At 46.2% G+C, this 27,443-nt stretch overlaps 2 protein-coding genes across 2 annotated transcripts in view; one reads left to right on the top strand and one right to left on the bottom strand.

Moving 5' to 3' along the window:
- Positions 1-8,070, top strand: part of PRR12 (proline rich 12) — a 53,465-nt gene extending 45,395 nt beyond the window's left edge. Inside the window, exons 13-14 of the mRNA XM_063138385.1 lie at positions 2,637-2,732; positions 4,192-8,070. Of these exons, the coding sequence (XP_062994455.1) occupies positions 2,637-2,732; positions 4,192-4,332 (237 nt within the window). The 3' untranslated portion in view covers positions 4,333-8,070. The remainder of the gene's footprint in view (positions 1-2,636; positions 2,733-4,191) is intronic.
- A 1,468-nt stretch (positions 8,071-9,538) lies between these two features.
- On the bottom strand, positions 9,539-25,344 carry RRAS (RAS related). The gene is made up of 6 exons (XM_063138701.1): positions 25,148-25,344; positions 23,301-23,388; positions 19,468-19,570; positions 17,300-17,408; positions 15,416-15,534; positions 9,539-11,800 (listed from the first exon to the last, which is right to left on the bottom strand). Exons 1-6 carry the CDS (start codon positions 25,250-25,252, stop codon positions 11,713-11,715), a joined length of 612 nt encoding a protein of 203 aa, XP_062994771.1. The 5' UTR covers positions 25,253-25,344; the 3' UTR covers positions 9,539-11,712.
- Positions 25,345-27,443: the final 2,099 nt, after the last annotated feature.

Genomic DNA, 27,443 nt, shown 5'->3' with positions numbered 1-27,443 from the left:
TCTCCTTTCTTGAGAACCTTTAAGGAAAGCCATAAAATACATTAATCCCATCAGTTTGTAGCCTAGGTGTAGCTTTGCCTGAATAAATTTCAAACTAATTTGTTGGATTGTACCACATAACCATTACCTTTTTAATTCTCTGAGCTGCTGAACATGCCACAGAATTATACGTTCAAAAGGTTTTGCTTTGGTGAGTGTGTGTGCGCATTGCGCATGTATGCGCATAATATCTGACATTTCAAAGTAGGAATTAAAAGAGTTTTCAGTGAAAGATAACTGGGGATTGGATAAAGGTAAGAGTGATTGGACATTTTCTTAAGTGCAGGACATACATTCTTAATAATAACAACAGCCATAAATACATAAAAAGAATTTAAATGTCAGCAGCTGTCTCTTTTGTTTGTGGGCTGTGTGTGACAATTTCACATCCTAAAAATCTTAGGAATTGTTTTCCCCCCTGCAATCTATTTGACAGATTAGGAACAGGAATTCTTCAAATACCCAATTTTAGATTTATTTATTTATTTTTTCAGGAACCCCATGCGTATTAAAAAATGATAAACCATTTTATTTTGGAAAGAGATTCATAAAACAATTTTTAAAAAACAACAACAACCCTGCAACTTTAAGAAAAGTAACATTCAGGAAAAACCTCACGTTTCCAACTTTGAGAAATTAAAATATCCTTAAGGGAACAAATCCTCTTACACATGTTCAGATTTCGACACTTCCTGTCTTGAAAACAATTACAAACTGGAATGTGACTCTCTTCTTCGCCATTCTATCTCTGGGTTTTGGCAAGAAGAATGCCTGTTGGATTTTCTTGCTGCTGCTATTGCTTCCTGCTACTTAACAGTCATTTATTTAGCACTTGAGAAAATAACTTGATCCTTGCCTGGAAGGCACACGGGCTTAAGAAAGATAGACAAAGGAAGAGAAAGATGTGAACTTCTGATAAAAGAATAGGAATGATTTGGGGATAAGAGAGGGTTAAGTAGTTCAGACCAGGCTTCATGAAATGAGATGTTTCGGAGTGAAAGTCTGGTGCTGGTAGATACAAGAAAACTGTTCCATGGCAGGAGAAACTATCAGCTTTTTATAGTGCTTTTCATATTGTATTTTGTACTCGTGTTTTTAAACTGTTGGTTGTTTTTATGCTCTTCATGGTTTCAATTTTTGTGAACCGCCCAGAGAGCTTCGACTATTGGGCAGTATAAAAATGTAATAAATAAATCATAAATAGGAAGGGCCTGGTAGCAGAAGGTGTTCTATGAAAGCCTTCCCTAACCTGGTGCCCTCCCGATGTTTTGGACTTCAACTCCCATCAGCTCCAGTAAGCATAGCCAGTGGTTGTAATCCTGGGAGTTGTGGTCCAAAACATCTGGAGGGCACCAGGTTGAGGAAAACTGTTCTATGGAGGGAATAAAAGAAGGTGAGTGAGGAAAGGTTGGCCTGGGAGATATGTGGAAAAGAATGGCATGGTAGGATGGACTGTACACTTCAGATTGCAAGTGGGAATCATGTTGTTGAATGCTCACCTTCATTAAAAATCCCTGCAAGTAAAAAAATATGATAGCATCTCAGAGAGAGAGAGAGGTTCTAGTCCACCCCACTGTTTACATCTGGGTTGGGCAACTTGCTGTGCTCCAGATGTTTTGGCTGACAACTCTCATCAGCCCTAGCCAGAGATGAGGGAAGATTAGGGTGACCATATGAAAAAGAGGACAGGGCTCCTGTATCTTTAACAGTTGTATTGAAAAGGGAATTTCAGCAGGTGTCATTTGTGTATATGGAGAACCTGGTGAAATTTCCTCTTCATCACACCAGTTAAAGCTGCAGGTGCCCTGCTCTCTTAAATCTGGTCACCCTAGTATAGCTCCTGCACCTTTAACTGTTGTGATGAAGGGGGAATTTCACAAGGTGCTGCATGCATACAAATGGCACCTGCTGAAATTCCCTTTTCTATGCAACTGTTAAAGATGCAAGAGCCCTGTCCTCCTTTTCATATGGTCACCCTAGGGATGATGGGAGTTGTAGGTGAAAACATTTGGAGGGCCACAAGTTATCCACCCCTGGCCTACATGCTAGGTTTTGTTTTTTGTTTTTTACTTGTAGGGAAATGTTTTTTAAATATAGGGGGCATGTTAAAAAAAAATAGCATCTCCGCACTGCACTCTGAACTGGTACCATTGCATAACTCTGCGACTTCATTCCCACCTCATTCGACTCACTCTCTTACTTTCCCGCCACCTCATTCTCTAACATGGGTAGATTAGGTCTCTGTCATGGGACAGAGCGGGGGAGAACATTGAAGCCCTTAAAGGTAACCTTCAAGTGGATCCCAAAGTTCCAGGCACTGAGGTGAAGATGTTTCTGTGGTAATGGGGAGGAGAGAGTTATTTAAGGGGCAGAAGGGGAAGATGTAGCCAGAGGGGCAGCCCAGTAAGGAGCAGTTTGTAATGGGCAAGAGCAGGCGGAGAGTTCTAGACCTCTTGATGATTGTGAATTATCTAAGGAGAAAACAATGTGATCCTAAGATGCTACTGGAGTTGTGGAAGTGATGAGGAGATCAGAGCAGGGGAAAACACTGAGCTGTGATTTCTCCCCCTCATCGGTTTCCCCTTATTTGCTGACAGGAATTCAGTGTGGAAGTGGAGAAGTCTTTTTTCTACACTCTATACCATTCCCTTCACCACTACAAGTACCACACCTTTCTGCGTTGTAAGGATGAGGTAAGTGAGACGCTGAGCCTACCATTTTGCAGCTTTTCCTGAGAACCCCCTTTTGCAAGGGTACCATCACCACTCCGACACAAAGTCCATGTGTGCTTGCTTTCTCAAACACTCATTCACTATCTCACTCTCTTACACACACACACACACACACACACTTATAAAATAGAGGTAAGGAGTGGGAAAGTCTCAGGTGGAATCCACATGGCATGACTTGGTCTCTCTTGACAGAAAGAGTTTCCCATCTGCCCACTAAACATATTTGGTGCCATGGAAACCTGACTTCTATGCCAAGTTATTCTGAAGGGTCAAGCAGCCATGCATTGACACGCCATTCTCTGGGGAGACTGCAGCCCTTTGTAAAGAACGGCTAACTAAGAGGATGACACTCTTGTTCCTTTTGAAAAAGGATGTCCCCAAACCATCATGATAGTGCATCTCTATGGACTGCAAACCACAAACCATCATGATAGTGCATCTCTATGGACTGCAAACCACAAACCATCATGATAGTGCATCTCTATGGACTGCAAACCACGGTTTGCATCTTGTAGGGAATGAGCATCCCAGAGACGGTGTTCCAAAGCAATTCTGGATCCTGACCATGCAGCTTGTTCATCCAGCCTGGTCGGAGCACCCTGCCAAGATTCCCAGTGTGGCATTCAGTCAGATTTGGAGCACCAGCAAAACCTAACGATTGCATCTCCCCAAAGGAAACATTATTGAGATATCAGCACTAGTGATGCAAAATATACTGTTGTCATCATAGAGCTGACTAACAGTTGGATGATACTGAGCGAAGAGGCGTCAGAACTTTCTTAAGTGAAGAATTTGCTTCTCCTCTCACTTTGGCCTCACGCAGGCCTAAAGGGGTTTGTGTAGATGCTGTGGTTTGTGCTGAGCATAGAAAAGGCCCAGAGTTTTGGATTAAGAGTTCACCTTCATGAAAAATCTCAGCTTTAAATTTCATAGTTTCTATCCACGTAGTTGCAAAGATAGACTTTGGACTTTGTGCCTAGTAGAATTTTAAAAAGCAGAGAAGGAGCAGGAGAGGACTTCTAATAGTTACAGCAGGAGTAGGCAGCCTCCAGATGTTTTGGACTACAACTCCCATAATCCCTGACCATTGCTCATGCTGGCTACCGCTTCTGGGAGCTCTAGTCCAAAACCTCTGGAGAGTGCCAACCCCTGGGCTAGAGGATCTGCCTTTGGTGGTCCTTCCCCACATCTAACAAAACTAGAAGAAATTTATGGGGCGGGAGGAGAAACTGCACCCACTTGCTCAACTTCCATTGTGGTCCCCCAATTGCAGAATTTGGGCTAGATTTGTATTTATTTATTTACGTTTGCCCCGGGCCTACCTAAGCCTCGCTCATCTCTGGCACTCTCTCGAAATCCTCCCACGCTCGCCCGGCTCCGGGGCTTCACCTTTTGTTCCTTCTGCCTCTCTCTCCTCCAGACGACGGCGATCGAGGGTCAAGACGAGGACCTGGGCCAGGAGGAGGTGGTGCAGCAGTGCATGCGCAACCAGCCGTGGCTGGAGAAACTCTTTGACTCCTTCAGCGAGTTGCTGACTCAGGCACAGAGCAAGTGTGCATGACGCAGCTGCCAGAGCCACGCCCCGGGAGGGGCTGCCCTAACGCCCGCCCCTCTGCAGAGCCAGAGCAGGAAGTGGGGAGAGGAAGGTCGAGGGGTACCATTACAGGCAACGAGTTCAGACTCAGCTCACCACCCCCTCCCTTTTCGGGTTTCTTTCTCTCTTTTTTTATTTTTATTTTTTAAAAACAGGACCTGGGATGGGCCTCCTATTTTGGTGGTGGAGCGCGGGAGGTTTGTGATGGCAAAGAAGACATGTTGAGGAGGGTTCGCATCAAAATATTGGATGGTTGGACAACCCCTTTCCCTTTTGCCCTGGCTGTACAGAGAAATATTATTTATATATAAATGTATAAATGTCTAATTGAGCAGCCTTGCCCCCTGCTCTGGCAGGGGCGAGAGTAGGAGAACCCATAGGAAGGTCAGAGGCGTGGCGGTGTGTGGTTTAGAGCTGGGATCCAGGGCCCCTAGGTTTCTCCCAGGGATGGGTGGGTTGGTAGCAGTGAGAACGGTGTAAACAGAAGGATCCGGGTTCCTGGGTTCTATCCTGCACCTCTTCCGTTGAGAACCTTTACTTCTCCTTAGGGAGAGTTGAGAATTGAGTGTGGGGAATGGTGCATTGACTACCCTTTCTACAATGTCCAGCTCCTATCATCCACAGTCCGATCAGGCAATATGAGCCCACGTCCCCTCCCTGCCCACAAACATCTCTGGTCCCATCCCTGCCAAATAACTCTTTCGTTTGGAGTGAGGGGGCCACACCCACCCACGCACGGACAGCGGTCACGCCTGTTCTTGCTCCCAACAGGAATATTTATTGCCAAGTTCCTCCTTCTTCCCAACCATAACTTGTTACAGAGCGTGCTCTCCCTGGGGCATCCTTTTCCCCCCACTTGTCTTTTTGTGGGGCAATTGCTGCTGCTGGATCTGCTGCGAGCCACTTTCTTTCATTTTTTTGGCCATTGAGTTTGGGATTCTAGCTCTTTTGGACTTGGGGAACATCTCCCCACCTTTCCCAGTATCCCTTCTGACTAGATAACAGTAACAGGTGAGGGGGAGCCTAGTGAAATCCAGAGCAGCCTGCCTGTACCAAGACTTCCTAAAAAACCCTTCCCCTTTTTTCTAGACTTCTCAACTGGCCCCACATGAATCATGAGAGGGGTGCAGGAGAGGGCTGTAGATACATCCCTCTGTGTCTGTTAGATCTGAGCTCCTTTGAGGGAGGGGTAATTATTTTTATTCCCGCCCCCCCTGGTTGTGGTGTTTGACAAGGCAGGTTTCTGCTCCCCCCCCCCTCCCAGCTGTATATACTGTATAGGATAAAAAAAGTCTATGTATCATATTGTATTTGACTAACTTGAACTTAACAATGCGCAGGAGTTTCTCTCTCTCCTCTCACCTGTAGCTGTGATGTTCTTTGGTTTGGACTGAAACTTTAATTAGGAGGTCGTTAATTTTTTTATCATTGTTGTTGTTGTTATTGAGGGGGAGGGGAGATTCTGTGTCCCTCACCCCTACCCCAGCCTCCTAAGCAAAGATCCCTCTCTAACCTTGAGCAGAAATGCTAAAATAAACTCTGTTTAGATAGAGGATTAGGTCCTAGCCCCGGTTTCCCGCCCTTCAACTCACAACTCACAGGTGTCCATCTGCCCCATCCCACCCCGCATTCAGCCACGCTGAACCTCGTGTTTTTCTTTTCTGAAACTTCCTAGTGGCCTCACACACGCAAGTACACCAACCTGTTAGCCGGTTCTCTTCAGCATTCCCCCCACCCTCCCGGGTCTTCCTAGTGATGTCCCAAAGCGATCCCATATCTGAACGTAGAGCCTTCCAGCACCAGATTCCCACCTCCCAGCCAACGTCTACCTCATTCTTGTTCCCATGGTTCCCTTTTTCTCCACACTACTCATCATTGATCATTGACTGCTTTGCGCCAGCGCAATCCCACAGCCTCCAGTTTTGTTCCCCCCTTTCTTCATACCCTTGCCCCCCCCCCCCTTTTACTGAGCATATCCCAGCTTCTTTGCTTTCCTTATCTGTTCTGGGTTCCCAAACGCTTGGCCTTTCACTTTCTAGGTTCCCAATCGCTTGGCCTTTCACCATCTCGAAAGAGTTCTCATTCCTTTTCATCTACCCAATCCACAGGGCAGGTGAAAATCCCCCGAGACCCTTTTTTAGTTTTGTTGTTGTTGTTGGGGAGGAGAGAGGTATGAAAAGGTACTTTGGGTGGGGGAAACAACTCCCACCTCAGAAGGGGTGGCCTCTTTGCCCTAGCAGAATGACTTAGACAAATCCCTGAAGAGCACAGCAATGTGCTTGGGACCCACCTGGGTGTCTAGGTCAGGTCAGAGTCCCTTATATATATATATATACACACACACACACAACTCCCCATGTCCCTCTGGGTCCTGTCCCCTCCTCCATTATTTATTGTGGATGAATAGAGGTTGGCAAGTGTGTATGTGAGTGTGCGTGGGGGGGGGGTGGAATTTGGTGTACATGAGCTGCACTCAAATGAGTGTGTTTTTAAGGGGGAAGAGGGCTGCCTGGCTTCCTTTTGGATATTTTAAAGCTTGCGACTTAGTTCTTAACCGCTTTCCTTTACAAACTCGGTTACTGATAGCTGTTGGGCCTTAGAGGTGAAGGATTGTAGCTTGAACCTGTGTGTGGAAGTGGGGTTAGTTGAACATGGGTTTCGGGTAATGAGGGAATGGGGTGGGGGTGGGGGAGTATTTCCCAATACTGGATTAATTTTTGAGGGACAGAGTCATGACACCTCCCAGGACAACAGATTTGAAACATCAATCCCATGTGAAACCTTGCTTAAGCGTCGGCCCTGGATGGAGGGGCTGAGTGGCCAAAACCTGAGCACCTAGAATTGGAGGGGCCCAGCTCCAAGGTGGTCAAGAACACACACACACACCCCAGCTTCCTGTGACAAAAAAAGACTTTTCTCCTCCTCCACCCCCCCTCCCCATTTGGATCTCGGAAGGCCCCCTTTTTTACGACGTGTATTTCTGTGTATCTTGTTCGCGCCTCAAGGGTATTGTTCTGAGATATGGGATTTGTGTTCTGTATTATTGGATGTTCCTATATATTTTTATTGTTTATTATTAGTGTCTGAGACGTTTTTTTCTCTCAATATGTAAAACTCACATTGTATACTGTGTACACAACAAAATGACAAAAAACACTTTTCTTTGCAAAAATCAAATGCCTGGCGCACAGCTTTGTTCATTTTGTGGCAATTTGGGATGGCAGTGAAAAGGAGGGCAAAGTTTATTCAAGTTGGGTCATTGGTAGGATGGGGTTTGGACAGAGAGGGGGAAAAAACCTAGGAATCCCAGCTACCACTCCTAGATCTCCGCCCCCCCTCCCCATAGAGGCCTGACATTCTGGCTCTTGGCCCCAGCGCCTTGGCACTGTTGACCCATTCACTCTATGCTCGAGGAACTCATGATCCCTGGCTTGAAGTCTTCCTCCTGGGCAACTCTTAAAATGCCACTAAGGCACCATTCCTGGCCCCAGATATCAGGAGGGGGCATCATTTCTCTGCTTTATTCAGCATTCTTTCCCATTGAAGCGAAGAGAATTCAAATCACAGCAAAAGAATAAAGGCAGACCTTACCTGCTCCTGCCCTGAGTTTTGTTTTATTTTGCAGAATGACAGCTAAGGTCAAGAGGTAAGAAGACTGGGACTTAAAAGGTTGTTGGTTGGGTATGAGGCAGGGAGAGTAAGTTTAAAAAGACAAAGTATTTCAGCCTTTTATCAGAATTGGTATTAAAACAATGGATTTTCTATTTGTCTCCTTCTCTGTCACCTACTGCATTTACTCACACCTTTAAAAATATCAACTTGCTCCTGATTCTATTTCCGTGGTAATTTCATTGTTAACTATGTTGCTTTTGGACAACTTTTATACCGAGATGATGGCACCAGTTTCCTTTTAGTGTGTACTTATATTATAAGGAGAAAATCACTAACCCTGCAAAGTGTGGCACATGCTAAGTTTAGAAAGTTGTTTATTTGGAAGTAGTCCTCCTTTGAATTTGGAAGAATCTGTGCGGACTTTATAGCTAATTCCCCAGGGCTACTGGATCTTCAGCCGACAGAGGAGACTGAACACCAAGTTACCTTGGGAGGAGAAAACTTTTTCTTTAGCAGATAGGGCAACTGCACATGGAGACTGAGCAGTAAAGGGACACATTTACTTTTCTATGTGAATCTGAACAAACATATTTAGGGTAACCATATGAAAAGCTGGACAGGGCTCCTGTATCTTTTAAGAGTTGTCTAGAAAAGGGAATTTCAGCAGTTGTCATTTGTATGCATGCAGCACCTGGTGAAATTCCCTCTTCATCACAACAGTTAAAGCTAGTGTGACCAGATACGAAAAATTGCAGAGCTCCTGCAGCTTTTACTGTTGTAATGAAGAGGGAATTTCACCAGGTACTGCATGCATACAAATGACACCTGCTGAAATTGCATTTTCTATACAACTGTTAAAGATACAGGAGCCCTGTCTCCTTTCCATATGGTCACCCTATATTGCTTACCCTCTGGATTTTCCCAGAGAGCTGCAGTTTCAAGAATCTTTCCACACCACCCTTTTTGTGCACCATAAATGTATTTTTATTGTTGAACAGAGACTTTCTTTCCTTTTAACATGCACTTCTGTCATAGGAAAATTGCACTTTCTGAATGCTCAAAACGTACTTTGTACCTGGCAAAATATTTTGTGACCTGGGTTACAGGATTGGGATTTAAGTGTGTCTCCACCTCTTACCAAATCACAGCATAGCACTCCCCAACCACCTTGCCCCAAATTCTATTATGCCCAAGGTCTTCGCAAAACATCACACAATAAAAGACAACAGTGTGATGGGGGAAAGGCTCTGCAGGAAGGTGCTAGGTAGCATGGACACCCATCAGACCAGTAGGCTTCATCTGGTTTGTGTACCCATCCAGCACATTCTATGGCTCTACCTACTTAGGTTTGTGTGCCATGTTCCTATTAAGGGAGGGCTCTTTTCATGGCTATCCTACCTGTTTCAGAAAAATTGGGTGTAAGTTTAATTCAGATAAATCTCACTTTTAAGTTTCATTGTGTACACAGGAAGCTGCCTTGTACTAATCTAGACCATTGGTCCATCTAGCTCAACGTTGACCAGAAGCAGCTCTCCAGGGATGCAGGCAGGGTTTTGTTCCCCCAATCCTGTCTGGAGATGTCAGGGATCAAACTTAGGACCTTCTGCATCCAAAGCAGGTGCTCTACCAACTGAGCTATACCCCCTCCCTTAGTTCAGTAGGGTTTACTCTCGGCTGTGTCTAGGACTGCATCCTAATAGTTGCATCCTGATCTAATTCCTGAGATGGTTAACCCACCTCTTATTACAGATTGACACCACACTTCATAGCTCAACAGCCCCATCCAGTGCTACTTGTTCTTAGCCATTCCATTTTGTCATGATGAATACAGTTACACACTGATTTGGAAGTAGTTTCCTTTTATTAAAATTACTTTGGGATAAGTGACAAACTTCCAGCCCACTACTAACTACCCTTGCATTTCATGGCCTTTTGGCCCCCGTTTACAAAAAAAAATTGTTTATCTGTGTCTGTATAGATTATCCCTGCCAGCTGAGAATACTTCATGCAATTGGCACAGTGGGCTCTGATGGCTTATGCCACAGTAAGTTTGCATTTAAGGTGCCCCAAGATAGTTTTTTTTTTGATTAAGTGGTAACTCTTTGGTATTTATAGGCTGGAATGCTCTGCAGCATAATAGAAAGGCTATTAGCAGGAGAGGCCTCATTCACAAACACACACACACCTTTATTTCTGAAAAACAGAACATGGATGTCTTATACATCCATTTCTTCTATAGGTAGCAGGAGCTGGAGAACAGAAAATACTGGATGAATTGGTAGATAGGTAGCTTACTAAGATGGTGGGACTGCCAAAACAGCAGGAAATTTTTGAATGATGATTGTGAGGATCATTGATCAAGATCACTCCATACAAATGCATGCAAGAAGAGCTCTAAGATTTTAAACATGGTTGTGTCTGAGGTTATTGCTGGGAAATAATGTGATAAATGCACTGGCCACAAAAGTGTTGCTAACAAAACTATGGCAAATGGCTGTTTCAGCTTAGCTTACCACTCAACAAGTGCATCAGAAAAGGAAAGAAAGAAAGAAAAGGAAAAGCTGGATACATCTTTTTGTATTATGCAAAGCGAAATCAAACCATGTGATTCTTGGACAGAGCAACTTTTTAAAAATGAAAGGGTAGTAGGCAACCTGGGGCTTTCCAGAAGTTTTAGATTACAGAGTCCCATAAACAGCCAAAAACATCTGGTGGGTACCATGTTGCCCTACCTATGAGCTATGGTGACTGGCATTGGTATTTGGATCCAATAGTTAAAACACTTAAGTTTTCAACTTCTATTGCCTAGTCTTTTCTCAACAGAATCAGGAGGTAGGGCCAGTTTTAGCTCCAGCCTCTTTTAACTTTTGTTCGCTTCACCAAAAATAATACTGTTGCTTCCCTTACTTCCTCTACCCAAAATAGAGGAATTAGTCGTCCAGACAACCTGGCTGCTATTACACACCCCGATATTATTGACTTGCATGGAAAAGTTGTGCTTATTTTTAAATCCTCCCCTTTCCAGAGAAAATGGACGATGTCAGCCAGGGCCTGGGAAGAAGACGCAACTCTGAGCCTGCTTCTCCTTCCCTTGCTGCTTGCATAAATATGGCTGTGATTTATTATTTTTTAAAAAAGCTTAAAAACACCCCTCTAAATGTATTCGTACAATATGTGTTTGAACAAACTTGTGTTATCTGTGTAGGTGGAGAAGCACGCTGGCTCTAGCTGCAGTGAAGTGTTGTGACCCTCCTGCTGTGGCTTTCCACTCCCTAGCACAATATAGAACAATCCCGTACCTGCCTGTCTGTTCCAAATGGATATCCATGAACCCACATTTCTTAAACCTCCCTGCCTTCTCCCTCTTGGCAAAGAAGGCAAACCGACAATTCCCTTGGAAGAATTCTGGAGAGAGAGGTGGGCGAGTAGGATACGCAGGCTTGGATCCCCCCACAACACCCTTCTCAATATGTGTAACCTCTAGGTGAAGCAGGCGCTGAAAGGGAAATACGGTTGATCTGCTTCCTGCACCTCGTTCCAGTTTGTAGGGTCCTTGGTGAGAGTAGAGAAGTAAGTAGTATTTGGACACAAGTGCAGAGTACACATTGCCAGCCCTTGTTGCAGTGGGGGAAGTGGAGCCAGGGGGGAAAATCCTGCTGTATCCTCTGGTTGGTAGGGAACCTGGACCGCCTTTCTTCCCCTTCCAGGATCTGTAGCTTTGTGTGGGGCGGCAGTTTACAGAATGGAACAAGGGCAGCCTCTGCTTGCTTTCTTCTTTGGGGTAACAGCTGGAGCAGGGGGAGACTCCAGCTCATGAAACCTCCTGCAAAAAAAAAGTGAAAACACACACATTGGGGCAGGAAACTGAGGGAGAATGTAATAAAAGAGCTATCACTTGCACATGCCTCCCCCAAGTGGGTCCAGATGTTTTGGACTTCAACTTTGATCAGCCCCATCCAGTGATCAGGAATGCAGAGTTGTGGTCCAAAACATCTGGAGAGCTCTGCCTAGGGGAAGGCTAATCTACACTGATATTTTAAAATGAGATCTTACTCAGACTTCCCCCAACACATGTTTTGGACTTCATAAGAATATAAGAAGTGCCCTGCTGGATCAGACTGAGGGTCCATCTAGTCCACCACTTCGTTCACACAGTGACAACCAGCTTTCCACCAGGGACCCACATCCAGGACACGATGCCAACAGCACCCTCCCACCCATGTTCCCCAGCAACTGATGAACAAAGGCTTATTGCCTCGAATACTGGAGGTAGCACATAGCCAGCAGGGCTAGTAGCTATTGGCCTGGTTCAGACAACATGTTAAACCATGCTACTTAACCACAAAATGGTTCCATTTTGTGGTTAAGCAGCATGGTTTCACATGTTGTCTGAACCAGGCCATTGATAGCTTTCTCCTCCAGGAATTTATCCAACCCCTTTTAAAGCCATCCAAATTGGTGGCCATCACTACATCTTGTGGTAGCGAGTTCCATAATTTAACTATGTGTTGTGTGAAGACGTACTTCCTCTTATTTGTCCTGCATCTCCCACCAATCAGCTTCATGGGATGACCCCGGGTTCTAGTATTTTGAGAGAGGGAGAAAAATGTCTCCCTATCCACATTCTCCGCACCATGCATAATTTTGTACACCTCTGTCATGTCTCCCCTTAGCCTCCTTTTTTCCCAAGGTAAACAATCTGACCTTCCCTCATAGGGGAGATGCTCCAGCCCCTTAATCATGATCAATGGTTAAGCTGGCTAGGGATGATAGGGTTGTAACCCCACACATCTAGAGGGCATTGGGTTGAAGAACACCGGTCTTACTGATAAAGGAGACAAAGTACCTCTACTAAAAGGAGGAAGAGGACTTAAACATTGAGGGTGCTGGTAGGCAGGAAAGCCAAGTGTTGTCCAATTTAAACCAACAATACAATAAAAGAAACAGTAACAGAACAAAAGCATTATTTAAAACCAACCCAAACAACGTTAACATTTGTCAAAGGGCCTGTGAAACTAGTTTTACTGGACGTACAAAACTCAGGAATGGAGCCAACCCTGCTTCTCTCTGGAGGAAGTTCCACATACACGTTTGTCGACAACCGTTATTACCCATGAGCCTTCAAGTTCAGAAGGAGGATACGGCGGATTATCACCTGCTGGGGGTGACTGACAGGACGGCCATCGCGCTTAGGCCCTGCGTGTGAGCTTTCAGAATCACTGGCCTGCCTGCAGCTGGAAATAAAATGCACTAGATGGCCTAGCTTGGCAAGGCACGCCTTACGTCCTGACCTCTTTGTAGACCTAGAAACCTCTTCTCTGAGGAAATTGTTCCACATCTTCAGTACATAGGTGGTGGACAGAGTACCACAATAAAAGGGGAACCAGGCACTGCACCCTCACACACACTGTAGGCCAGCGGTTCTCAACCTGTGGGTTGGGACCCCTTTGGGGGTCGAATGACCCTTTCACAGGGGTCGCCTAAGACCATTGGAAAACACATATTTCCGATGGTCTTAGGAAACTGTATTGACTGAACTATGTCATGTATCATCTTTTGTATTATTAAAGCTATTGTTATGTATTATTTTCATTAGCAAACCATCCCATGACAATGGATCGTGTAGAGAAGAACAAAAATAATTTTATGGTTGGGGGTCACCACAACATGAGGACCTGTATTAAAGGGTCGCGGCATTAGGAAGGTTGAGAACCACTGCTGTAGGCCATGACACGCTCCCAGCTCGCACGGCAGAAATAGAAATGGAGTAGGCCTACAAAACTAGTGACCTGCCAACCTCTACACAGCTGGCCAGCCTAGTGTTGTGGTCTCCCAGATGCTTCCCAGCTTCCCCCAATCCCAATTTTGGAGTATTTGCTGAATGGCAAAATCAGATTTACCAAGCCCCAAGTAGAATGCCAGACAAGGCTGGTGAGCTGCAATTAGTTTGGTCAGTCAAAAGTTCTCCAGGCCTGAAAATTTGGGGGCAAGGCGCACCCAGGAAGAAATACTTCAGTATTATCATCATCAGTTAATTTTGATCTTACTCTTTTACAAATGTACTTGGGAGTGGCTAATGGCACAGGTAAAAAAGAGTAAATCACAGAACACAATACATAGGTGCCCCAGCCCAACTGAGGAATACCTGGTGCCAACAGTGCCATCTTTTTGGCACCAGGTTAAGACTTTCCTCTAGTCCCAGGAATTTGATGGCATGTGATGGGCTTCTTAATTTAGTTGCTTTATTGGATTGTGTTATTTTATTGTTAACTGTTTTTACTTTTGTTGTAAGGCATCTTAAGTCTTTTTTTGAGAAAGCTGTCTAAGAATCATCATCATCGTCATCTCTTTTCTCAATCATGTTATTTTCTAGACAGACATGCTGGGCTTTGCCAAGTCATGCCGTCTTTTACCAATCCAGGAATTTCCTGACTATTCACATGTTTTAAATATGACTGCTTTCTGGATGTTGGTGTGGATATATTTTGGTAGGCCCAGTTTCTGAAGGTTTTCTGTATAGTTTTTTGATGTGATGCTAATGTGACAAACAGAATAATTGTGACCTTTTCCTGTTGCCATAGTTCTTTAACTTCCATGGCCAGTGGTGTGTATTTTTCTCTCTTTTCCTCTTGCTTTTCTACAACATTTTTGTCATTAAATATTTCTATGTTGATGAGGTAAGCACATTTTTCTTTTTTGTCTATAACTATTATGCCTGGTCAGTTACACTGTATTCTTGTCTGTGTGAATTGTTCTGTCCCAGCATATTTTATGATCTGCATTTTCCAAGATTGTTTCGGGTGAGTATGTATAGTACGGTGTAGATTGTTTGATGAGGTTGAACTTGATGGCCAGTTGTTGGTGAACTCTTTTTGCAGCTGTATTGTGACTGTCTGTATAGTCCATTCCTGCCAGAATTTTACATCTTCCTGTTACATGGCCTATTGTTTCTTGGAACTGTTGACATTTCCTACATAATTCTGTTGTTACATTATGGTAGTTCTTGGTTGCTATGACATGATCCTGTATGGTTCCTGCTGCTATATTATTACTACTACTACTACTACTACTACTACTACTACTACTATTATTATTATTATTATTATTATTATTATTATTATTATTATTGGCTCTATAGTGCAATTGTCTCACTCCTGGAATTTGTGCAGGGTGCCAGATGTTGTCATCTTCCCCTACTGTGTTTGTCCATTTCTTTTCTTACCACAGAAAAGCCACTAAGGTGGGAAAGAAGGAATAATTGCACAATGGCTTTTGATCAGCAGGAACAGGCCTCCTCGGTCTGGAAGCACTCCTAGTTGCAAATGACCTCCATACTGAGGAATGTTGTCAAAGGAAATCCTTTGGGCAAGGAAGGGGGATATACTTATTTCACAATGTCAGGCTCCGCAAAAGCAACCACAGCTGCCCGCCCTCTTACCTGATGGCCCTGACCAGCTCGTAGAAAGAATCATCCACATTGAGGCGAATTTTGGCAGAGGCTTCCATGTATGGTATTCGGTTCTCCCGGGCAAAGCTGAGGGCCTCCTCCTCGGGCACCTGCCAGCGTATGTGATGCAACAGTAGTGAGTAAGAAACATGAGGGGAGTGGGGAGGGAATGGGTAAAAGAAAATGGAAGCCAGTGATGGACAAATGTGGTGTTTGGTTGAGCAGTCTCCCAAATCAAGCACAGAGTTGCTGAAGAACCAAAGTAGTTACTGGGTTGGATCCAGATTTAGTCATGACTAACTTAAGTCCCATGGATTTCAATGGCTCTACTCGAAGTATGACTAAATCTGGACACAGACAAATATCTTCAACCAATGCATTTTTGTAAGCCGCCGTGAGAGCCTTTTTTGGCTGAATGGCGGGATAAAAATGCTTAAATAAATAAATAGGAAGGAACATATTGAGGAGAGAATCTGGGTGGGTGGGAGGTATGCATGATGTTTCCTGGTTGCCAAATCTTGCCCACAAGGTAATTTTTCTCTCAGCCAAGCTCTCTTCTAGTTTTGGAGATCAACCGGGGCAAAAAAACAACCACCACCATACCACACAAAAACTTAAAATGGCCAGGCAGAGGCAATTTTCATGTGGAAATGCCCCACTCAGCCCACACATTAGCTTTATGAGTCAAACATGAAGTAAACAAGGTGTTGACAGGCCCATACATCTAAGGCACATGGCTCAAACACAAATGAAATAGCCATCTTGTTCAAGCTAATGCCTGGAGTTTGGAGACTGCCTGGGAACCCCATGTACACCACCCTGAGTTTGATGATGGAAGAAATTGTAATAAATAAACTAATAAATAGTCACAAAGACTAGATGTCTATCTCCCTGGGTACTATCTTTTAAATGGCTGACCATCATTCCCCCCCCCCCCCCCCGTCCTATTAAAAAGCTTTAAAGTCGACTTCTATGTGGCTACTATGCTCAAAAAATACACCCAAAATCCGAGTGCCTACTCACGGCAATTTTTGCATGGTTGCCAGTCAAAGGAGCCCATTTTTGAACTAGGGTTGCAAGCATTGCGATTCGTGTGATTAGTCAACTAAAACCTTCGATGAGACAGTAGGCAACTACACCAAATCCAGGCAGGGCTAATGTAGTCTTTCTCCTGTTCCGGGGCCATGTCCACAGCCTCTGCTGGCACGCCTCCTTTTTGTCCTCTCTGGAGTTGGAGAAACATCAGTTGCAGACCTTTCTGCAGCTGCACCTAGGAGTATTGCGGAATTGGATCTCCGTTCTGCCTACCCTCAGGTAGGGGAATCTAAAAACCCAATGGCCCTTGGAACTACAGGATTGCACCCTGCCTGGGTCCAACCTATTACTTTGAATACAAGTACTACAAGGGGGTTGGACTTGATGGCCTTATAGGTCCCTTCCAACTCTACTATTCTATGATTCTAAGTAAACTCTACTGGGCAAGCGCTATCTTGAAAGAGGTGTTCCTCTTTCTCTCACATGCGGAAGGGTATGCCTCTAAAATGATGCTTGCTACGATGACACCTGTGATCGAAAAACGTCAGAATTCTCAATCCAACTCAAATGCAAATGGAATCGATTCCTTAATAGATTAATCCCCTAAGATTCAGCTAAGGTTTCATTAAATAAATGGGCCTGTTGCAAACGAGAGGAGCACTTGCATGAGCTGGACCACCAAAAAGAAGCTACGTAAACGAAGAGTGGATCCTAATCTCAATGGCATCTGTGGTTTGCTGAACAATGGCTTGACAGGCAGAGAGAAAACATTAATCGGTCTGCATTAGGTGTCATAGAGCCCCACCATGGTGGAGATGAATAGCATGATGCTCTCCTCACCTGCCGATAAAGGTCCAGGTCAGCCTTATTGCCCACGAGGATCATGGGAAATTCATCGCGGTCTTTCACTCGAAGTATCTGGGTGTGGAACTTGTTGATCTCGTTGAAACTGCGGTTGAGAGGAAATAGAGACCGATGAAGATGACTCTTCCTTCAACAAGATGCTCCCTGAGAAAGATACTAGGGTAGAGCAATCCTACGAGGGCAGGGAAGGGAGCAACTGTGGCAGAAGAACTACCAATTATTATTATTATTATTATTATTATTATTATTATTATTATTATTATTATTATTAATTTATATAGCACCATCAATGTACATGGTGCTGTACAGAGTAAAACAGTAAATAGCAAGACCCTGCCGCATAGGCTTACAATCTAATAAAATCATAGTAAAACAATAAGGAGGGGAAGAGAATGCAAACAGGCACAGGGTAGGGTAAGCAGGCACAGGGTAGGGTAGAACTAACAGTATAAAGTCTGCAATTCCTACGGTCTACCAAACTTGTGTAGGCACAAAAGAGACAGGCTCTGGTGCTGGAAGAATTCGTACACATGTTTTTATTTGTATCCAAAAGTGCTCAACGTTTCGGACTATGAGTCCTTCGTCAGGAGCTATAATAATTCAAAATAAACAAACTAAAATAGAGAAGAGGAACAACACCCAGAAAATAAACTACATATTAAAAAAAATTGTTTTGTGAATCACAACACTTCTTGTATGCAAGATTTGTTGTTATCAGAGAAAAGCATGGAAAATTTCCAGCCTTTATACTTCGCCAATCCTATAGGATAGGTATTATGGCTTGTTATTCATAATGAACAGATATTTCGATTTAAAAGTCAGGTTTGTTTGTTCTTTACATCAATGCTTCACACATTAAAGATAGCAAGTACTTTTTCTTTGACATATATGTAGATAGGAATGTATATCTTACAGAAAATATATCTTATACAAAACACAAACTACGACATTACAGGCACTTGTACCAAACTTGTGCCACCCAGCCCTAAACAACTTGGGACCAGGATACTAGAGAGAGTGCCTTCTCCCTTACCAATCTGCCTGGTCACTGAGAACATTAGAGGGCATGCTCCTGGTGACTCCACATGGACCTATGTCCCAACTGGAGTCCACCTGGAGAAGAGCCTTCAGTGTGGTGGCCCCCTTTCTGCTGAACTTCCTGCTCCCGGAGGTCAGGCAGGCAGGCATCAACACTGTGTTGTTTCGGGTATAAGGTTTTTATTGGCATTCTGTTCTTTGTAGTGTGTTTTAGTTTTTGTATCTTTTACTGTTTTAATTCTTATGCTCACCGCCCTGGAATCTGTTTCAGATATAGAGTGGTATAAACATTTTGTATTTATTTTATTTATTTATTGCATTTCTATACCGCCCAATAGCCGGAGCTCTCTGGGTGGTTCACAAAAATTAAAACCATTCAAAGTATAAAACAACAGTATAAAACCATAATATAAAATACAATATAAAAGCTCAACCAGATAAAAACAGCAGCAATGCAAAATTACAAATTTAAAACACCAACTTAAAATTTATTTATAAACTGTTAAAATACTGGGAGAATAAAAAGGTCTTGTAAATAAATACTGCTGTCTAGGGAGGACAACTGTAGGTAGCTGTCTCTTGTTGCCTGCAGAGGGGATGGGCTGTACTACCCTATGGTCCGTGGAATGGCCTCTCAGGGACTTGGTTTTGACTTGGTTTTTTAAAAAAAACTTCCTGGTTTGGAGGGAGTGGAAACAGTGTGGCCTATTCATGAACTGGTTTGTTGCCAATCCAGGATCAAATCGTTCCTGGATAACCAGGATAACTCACTGGATAGCCTATGACACAGTACTTTTAGTCTCAGTTTTCCCCATCCATAAAATGGAGATTAGGATGGTCTATTCCACTGTTGGGAGGATGAGCAACATAGAATATGTGAAAGAAGAAGAGAGAAAAGGAGAGAAGTGGGCAAAGAGAGAGAGAGCGAGAGAGATGTCCAAAACAGAGAGAAAAAGGTGGATCTGCCCACTTTTAGCTCTGGTCCATTGCACTACTAGCGTCAACCCCACCCATTTCTGGCATGCAGCCCTGGACAGAGCAGCCCCAAGAAAAAAGGTTAACATTACAAAGATGCTCAAATGTGAATCCCATGGGTTGGGTCTTACCTGCCACGGTCGTTGATGGCGTAGACGAGGAGAAAACCTTCCCCTGTACGCATATACTGCTCTCGCATGGCCCCAAACTCCTCCTGCCCAGCAGTGTCCAGAACTGACAGGTTGGGATTGTAAGGGAAGGAAAGCAGTTTAGATCTAAGTCACTTTGAACAAGATGGACGTAGCACAGGAGCCGGTATAGTTTAGTGAGAAAGAGCAAGGCCAATTCCAGGATTGAGGGAGCCCTCAGCAAAGTGCCTTCTGATGGGCCCTCTCTTCTAACGTGGGTGGCCTCTGGTGGCCCCCCTCTGATGAATCCTGATGAGCTTACCAGGTCGCAGACAGCGCTGGAAGCTGCCGTTTAAATTCCCCACAATGCCTCAGGGTCATGTTACATTGGGGGGCATTGTGGGAAATTAAAATGGTGTCTCCCAGCCAACTACCAGAGTGTGAATCAGCAGTAGGTCCTGTTGAAGTTGTTTGAGGATGCTGCAAGCTGACACAGGCTGGTAAAGAGTACAAACTATGAACCACTAGGTTCCTGGTTCAAATGTTACCACAGCCACAAATTCACTAGAGCTAAAATCCTATACCACTTACCTGGGAGTAAGCCCCATTTAAGTCAATGAGACTTACTTCTGAGTAAGCATGTATAGGATTGCACTGTAGCAGCGTAGGCAAATCACAGTATATCTTAGCTTCTGCACCTTATCTTCAATAATGTTGTTCTAACTTACAGAGTTGTTTGTTGAAGGTTATAGAAGAAATAATGTGTCGTGAACACTTAGAAGAGCTATATGGATACTAAGTATTATATCTATAGCATCCTTTAATATGCCCATAACTTCCCCCTCACATAGGTCTACACATGCAACAGAATAAGATGGAGGACTAGACTGTACTAGGGGTGTGCACGGACCCCCTGCTCTGCCCCGTGGGCCGATCCGAAAATTTCGGATTGGCCCGCTCTGCGCCGCTCCACCCATGCTCCACTCCTCTTCGCTGCGGAGCTCCGGCTCCGAATCGGAGCTCCGCAGTGGAGGGGAGTGGTGCCAGTTAAGGCCGGGAGAGGAGGGTGGGGGGGGTTACCGGGCCCTGCTGCCGTCTCCGCCCATGCGGCTACAGCGGCAGAGCCCGGTAAGGGACCAAGGGGGCCTTACCTGCCTCCGTCCGCAGTCCGTCGGCTTCTTCAATTGAGCCCGTGGTTCAGCCAGGAAGTCTGGGCAGCAAGTGCGGCCTAGACTTCCTGGTTGAACCGCGAGCTCAATTGAAGAAGCCGAGGGACCGCGGACGGAGGCAGGTAAGGGAGAGGAGGGGGGTTTTACTGAGCCCTGCCGCTGTCGCCGCATGGGTGACAGCGGCAGGGCCCGGTAAACCCCACTTACCTTTCTGGCGGAGCTCCGGATCGAGGCGAAGGATCCGCCTTCACCTCGATCCTCTTCGCCACACTCCACCGGCCCCCCAATCCTCTTCGCCCCCGCCTTAAGTGGAGGCGAAGCATCCCGCTCCGTTTCTAATTCGCCGGTCCGATTAGAAGCGGAGCACATCCCTAGACTGTACCACTTCACACTACAAGTAGGTAACACCATTCTTGAATGTTCCTGAAAATTAAAAACAATTCTCTACAAGTAAAAACAACAACAGCACCTCTATCACCACAAGGAGAATGTTCTAAACCACTGTTTGCAGTGTGTGTATGTTTTTACAATTACACAAGTTTTGTTTTAAACCAGGGGACGTTCAGAAATTATATGCTTTACTCAGAGAGTCCAAAATGCGAGGGCCTGTTCAGACAACACGCTAAGCCATGTCTAGGCCACTAACCCTACTGCAGCAAATGGTTAGTGAGCCTGTTTAAACCGTGGTTATGTAGCCACCATGGCTAGGAATGGTTCACACAACGTGCTAAGCCATAATGTTTTGCTCAAAATGCTTAACCACCATGGCTTAGCGTGTCATCTGAATAGGGTCATACAGTCCACTCTACCATCACAGGATTTTTTCAGTTCATTTTGCTGCACATACAGACAAGGCCATCAACACTGTGTCCTTCTGATGGACGCCACCACCTCACGCCAAACACCTATCTCTCCCGCTCCCCTTTCTAACACCATGCTCCTAAATTCCTGCATGGCTCCTTTGCAACCAAAAACTCCTCTCAGACTCATCTGCCCTCAATGTAAGGAGCTTGGGTGGATCTCCTATCCAGCTGGACAGTGTTGTCAGGAAAGGATAGCTTGTGGGGAGTTTTTGGCTCTCTTCCTAATACATTGTTTCACATCACATCACTCCAGGGAATCCTACTGTCTGTGGCAAGGGTGGGTCAATTTCAGGCTTTTCAGATCTACTTTGTTTTGTTTACTAGAAGTCCAAAATCCACCAACCAGAGCCAGGTGCAAAATGTATACACTTTGAACGGGGTGGGGACCTTCATGCCCAACGTGCTTTTTATATTGTATTTTATATTTGTGTTTTAAATTTGTTGGTTGTTTTTATGCTCTTCATGGTTTTAATTTTTGTGAACCGCCCAGAGAGCTTCGGCTATTGGGCGGTATAAAAATGTAATAAATAAATAAATATGGACCACCCTAGAAGACCACGCCCCTTTCCCCTGGTCCCACCCCTTTCTCCCAACCACTAATCATCTGGGGATTTGTGCAGTTTTACCCCCATTCTAAAAGACTGAAATGCCTCTCCATAGGCTTAGTTACCGGCAACAAGAGCTTTAAGCTACAATATTGCAGTATTTTCTGTCGGTTGGCCCCACCCTCTTTACCTTGGCACCGCCTCCACTTGAACGCAACCCTCAAGAGCGTCTCCAAAATTGAATTCAGCCCTCAGACTTACAGATATTCCCTGTCCCTGGATTAGAATGGAAATACAGGGTGCCTCTGAGCACAATTCTGAGGCTGGAAATTTATATTCGGTAGTCAAACTGAACTGAGCTCACATGCAAGAAGTCTGCTCCTGGTTACCTCAAGCTTTCTGCATTTTTGTAGCCTCATTTAGATGGGGGAGGAAGTAATTTGTTGTTGCTGTTGTTAAAGAGTTGGGAGTTCAGAAACCTTTAGTGACCTATTACAAAAATCTACAAAAATGTAGTAATGTTTTCAATTATTTTTATTACTATATTTATTTATTATTACATTCTTCTTGCAAGGAACCCAAAGGGGGTTACATGGTCCTCTTCTTCTCCATTTTCTCCTCACAACAACCCTGTAAGGCAGGTTAGGCCCAGAGTCACCCAGTGAGCTTCATGGCTAAGTAGCGACTAGAACCCAGATTTCCTGGGGTTTATTTATTTATTATTGCTTTTATATCCCACCATTTTTTTTCCTCTTAAGGAACCCAAAGCAACATACATAATCCTCCTCCTCTCCATTTTATCCTCACAACAACAACCCTGTGAGGTAGGTTAGGCTGAGATCTGTGTGACTGGCCCCAAGTCACCCAGTGGGTTTCCATGGCTGAGTGGGGACTAGAACCTGGATCTCCTGACTCTCAGTCCAACACTCTAACCACTACGCCACACGGGCTCTCTGGCTTTCCCCTTCCCCACCCCTCGTGTGCCTGCCTTTTGCTGCTCCTGAGCTATAGCAAACCACTTGTCCCACAAACAAGCACGGCCCTCATCACTGAAGGGAGGGCAATGCTGATGGAGAAAGCGTAATGCTTCCTCCCACAAAGCTGTGGTCATGGCAGAACCCTCACGCGAGTGAAATCAGGAAGGATGTAACACACCACAATATGCTAGGATCGCTTTCCCCCAAGCCTTTGCTTAACCTGATACATCTACATGCAGCCTCCATCACAGCTAAGCAAGATGTTGGCCTGCCGATACTCACTGTCCAGCCGGGTTGGGGTGCCATCAATGTTGCAGATTTTGGTGTACGAGTCCTCGATGGTGGGGTCATAGTCAGAGACAAAATACGACTGAAAAAGGGGAGGGGTGGGAGAGAAAGGATGTTAAAGAGGAGAGAAAAGCTGTGCTTGCTACTCCTTGTAGCAAAAACAGGAAACCCAACTCCCAGCCTTGCTCATGAGAACCGGAGAGTCTTGGCATGAGAGTTGCCTCGGACCTCTGCCGTGAGATCTCCCCGTGCTTTGCTGTACAAACAGTAGGTTCTGCTTCTTCCCTTCTCTGACAAAATTGCCTTGCTGTTCAGGCCAAAGGTCATACGGTCAGGACCGGTCCAAGACATTTTGCTGCCTGAGATGGAATAAATGCACAGCTTTCCCCAACCAGTTGTCCTTCAGAAATGTTGTACTGCAATTCCCATCAGCCCCAGCCAGCATGGTGAGTGATCAGGAATGAGGCGAGCTGGAGTCCAACAACACCTGGAGGGCCACAGGTTCCCCACCTGTGGTCTCAAGCATGGGGCTGTTGCCAGCCCTGCCTTTAACTGGAGATGCCACACACCCCAGTATCCTGTTTCTGAGAGCGGGCCAGACTGATGCCTCTAGAACGCTCACTGAGGGAGCACAATGCTAATGGCCATTGTTGTTATTTTATTATTTATTACATTTCTATACCGCCCCATAGCCAAAGCTCTCTGTGTGGTTTACAAAAGATTAAAACAATAAAAATGATATACAAAATTTAAAACCATAAAAACAGACAATATTCACAAAGACAACATACATCTAAAAGCAACTTTGAGCAATCAGCCAAACATAAAAAAACAGATCCAGGACTGATGCTGCTAAATGCCTGGGAGAAGAGAAAAGTCTTGATCTGGCACCGAAAAAACAGCAACGTTGGCTCCAGGCAGGCCTCATCAGGGAGATCATTCCACAATTGGCGGGCCACCACAGAGAAGGCCCTCTCCCTTGTGGCTATCTTTCAAGCCTCCCTCCGAGTAGGCACCCGGAGGAGGCCCTTAGATGTTGAGTGTTGCGTAGGGGTAGGTTTGCATTGGTGGGGGGCATTCTGTCAGGTATTGCTCTACTGGTCTTATCACGTTATCTTTAGTTCCTGCCTTCCCGTTCCAATGTGCTCCCACCTTTCCACCCATCTGTGCCAATGATCCTTCATTACCCGGCTCACAGTCACAGCCCCTGGATCAAACAGGCAAGCTCGTGCCTTCCAGATGTTTTGGACGGTAACGCCCAGTGCCCATAGGCCATGCTGGCTGCGACTGATGGATCGGGATTTGCGATCTGAGAAAATCAGATCTGAGCAGCAACTCCCCGCCGCCTTTCCTCGTTTATCAGGACACCGCAGATCTCGACGTCAACCTCCTTGCCTCTTTCTCTCCCAACCGTGTTTGCTTGAAAGGGGCTGGGGTGGGTGGGGCTGGCTTAGAGATCCCAGCCTCCGCCACGAGAGAAAACCAACGCCCCGATCCTACGCACGTTTACTCGCAAAAAGAAAAAGAAAAAAGAAGAAGCGCCAATATACTCTGTGGGACTTACTCCGAAGTAAGCGTGCAACAACACCCATTGAGCAGCCGACGTTGCTAAAAGTCAGGCGCGCTTAATTTGATATTGTCCCAGTAAAGTCGGTAGAACTTGGAACTTGCCATCTCGTGTGTACGTGGTTTTAAATGCACGGGGCCGTGGGACAAGTTTCGTTTTCACACGCGTTCACGCGCACCGCCGCACTGTCACGTTGGAACCCGAATCTCCACGAAAGCATGCGAGGGAAGTTTTGTGTCCCGAGCTGCCCCCGCCCTGCTCGGTGTAGACCTACCTGGATGAACTGAATGGTTAAGGCGCTCTTGCCCACGCCGCCTCCCCCGACCACCACCAGCTTATATTTCTCCTGCGGCGCCGCGCCTTCGTTGGGATTCATCATAGTTGGCACTGGATATGGCGGGGGGGGGGGGGAGAATCGGATCGAGGAACTCAACAACCCCCAAGTCCTGCCGCCGCGGCCATCACCCGTCCGCCCGCCTGCCGCCGCCGTCACGCTCCCACCCCACCCCCCAAAATATGGCTGAGATCCGGGGTGGGCCCTCTTAATACGAATCGGCGCTCCGATAACCGAAGCGCGATGATTCCCGGCCGCTCCGCTTCCCTATTTGGCCAGCGGGAGCCGCTACGGGGCGGGTCCCACGTCCGGAACAGGCTCCTGGGCCTCACGCACTCCTCCCACGCCCCGGGGGTGGTCCGCCCCGTCGCTAGTGGCGGAGGGAGGTTCGCTGGGCCGGGCGGGACGCTGCCTTCCGTTGCGCTCTGTTGCGGGGGAGCGAGGCGGACGGGTTAGGGGGCCCTTGACAAGCACTAAACCCCCCCTCCCCGAAATGAAATGCTAAGAACGAATCCAGGTGGGAAAGATACAATCCCGGGATGCTGAAAGACGAAGCCTCGACGTAAGGCAGAAGCAGCCGGGCTCCTGGGAAAACTAGAGCCGGGTCCATGGCAGGAACTAGTCGTCAGTGAGTTGCTCCTTAGAAGGGCCACGTGGCGACCTCTATGGCTTTCTAGAGCAGCCTTCCCCTGCCTGGTTGCCTCCAGATGTGTTGGACTGCAATTCCCATCATCCTGGCTGGGTCTGATGGGAATTGCGAGCCAACACATCTGGAGGGCGCCAGGTTGGGGAAGGCTGTTCTGCACGGCTTTATGATTTGCCTGCCGATCAGGGATTCCGCGGTGGAGACAGTCGGCGTTTTGACCGGATCGAGGACTTCTGGAATGAGAAAGAAGAGGTCTTAGGAGCCAGGCGAGAAGCGGATGGACTCCAGCCTTCTCCATGCGGGTTGCCCTCCAAATGTTTTGGACTTCAACTCCCATCAGCCCAGCATGGTCAGGGATGCTGAGGCTTGTAGCCTGAGACATCTGGAGGGCACCAGGTTGGGAGAAGACTGGTATAGACCAATGCAGCCTGATCCTACATATGGTTACTTAGAGGTGCCTTCCACTGCCACAATTCCATGGCATGGGGCTCACTCAGAACCCCAAACTACATGCATAGGCTTGCAAACCGTAGCTCCTTCGAACAGATTGTGTGTATGGATGTGTCTAGGCCCCACATGTCGGAGCTGAGCCTTCTGGGTTCTTTCCTAGTGGCCTGGAATTGCTCAGATATAAATCTCCCTTTTCCCTCCAGTGGAGACGGGCGCTAGGACCCAGCGCTCCGCCTGTCCGAGGGTGGAGGGGGCCATGAGCTCACCACCACATTCCTTTCATGTGTTGTGTGAAGGAAGTTGAGGCACCGCCCACTGCTTGTCCCCTCCCTCCTCCCTGCCATGTGTACAGTGTAGAGTTAGGAGATCAGTGGAATGCCTCCTCATCACTGCTTCAGCTGCACCCTGTGGTTCTAGTTCACAAGCGAAACTTTTTCTGTAGATGTGCGTGGGGAACATCTGCATTCATCTGGGAAACAAACAATAGTAGATCCATTGAGCCTGGGTTGGTACAAAGGCCTGCTGCACAGAAGTATTTCAATTGCAGCGTTGCCTGACCCTGCTGGCTCCAGGTTTTGGAGGGCCCTTGAGCAAGACATTTTCAATGGCCCTCCTCCCTCAGTGATTCAGCCTTTCCCTGCCATTGCCCCCAGCTGCTCTTGCTCTCCATCCTCTTTCTCATCATTCCCAGGCTTGCTTCCTTGGCAGGCAGAGAGCCAGTGAGCAGGGGGGGGGGTGTGGCATCCACTGCTTCTCCCTCTCACCACCACCATTGTCTGGCCAGAGCCAGGGGCAGGTGAGCAAACAGTGTGCAATGGTGAAAAGGAGGACCACTCCAGGGGACTCTTGACAGGTGTCCAACCGTGCATACTCTTATGCCAGCCCAGCTGCCTGATGAGAACAGTGGGAAAACCAGGGCTGGATCTTAGCACCAAGGTCCAGGGCTCTGCAACCCAGCCCCTCCCCTAAATGTTCACAGATAGACCAGCAGGTGGGAGGGGGCAGTGGCCAGTGTAGTGGCTAAGGTGTTGGAATGGGAGTCGGGAGATCTGGTTTCTAGTCCCCACTTGGCCATGGAAAGCCACTTTGGGCCAGTCACATACTCTCAGCCCAACCTACTTCACAGGGTTGTTGTTGTGA

This window comes from Elgaria multicarinata, chromosome 11 (assembly GCF_023053635.1).
Source record: "Elgaria multicarinata webbii isolate HBS135686 ecotype San Diego chromosome 11, rElgMul1.1.pri, whole genome shotgun sequence".
NCBI lineage: Eukaryota > Metazoa > Chordata > Lepidosauria > Squamata > Anguidae > Elgaria > Elgaria multicarinata.
Note: the sequence above shows the minus strand (reverse complement) of the source record. Positions and strands in the feature narration are given on the sequence as shown.

What these genes read in the sequence shown, in the direction of transcription:
- RRAS (XM_063138701.1), bottom strand. Translation starts at nt 25,252, where the DNA reads ATGATGAATCCCAACGAAGGCGCGGCGCCGCAGGAGAAATATAAGCTG. An exon ending in GCCATCAACGACCGTGGCAG is followed by an intron (nt 17,409 to 19,467) that starts GTAAGACCCAAC and finishes TCTCAACCGCAG; the next exon opens with TTTCAACGAGATCAACAAGT. An exon ending in GAGCTGGTCAGGGCCATCAG is followed by an intron (nt 11,801 to 15,415) that starts GTAAGAGGGCGG and finishes TTTTTTTTGCAG; the next exon opens with GAGGTTTCATGAGCTGGAGT.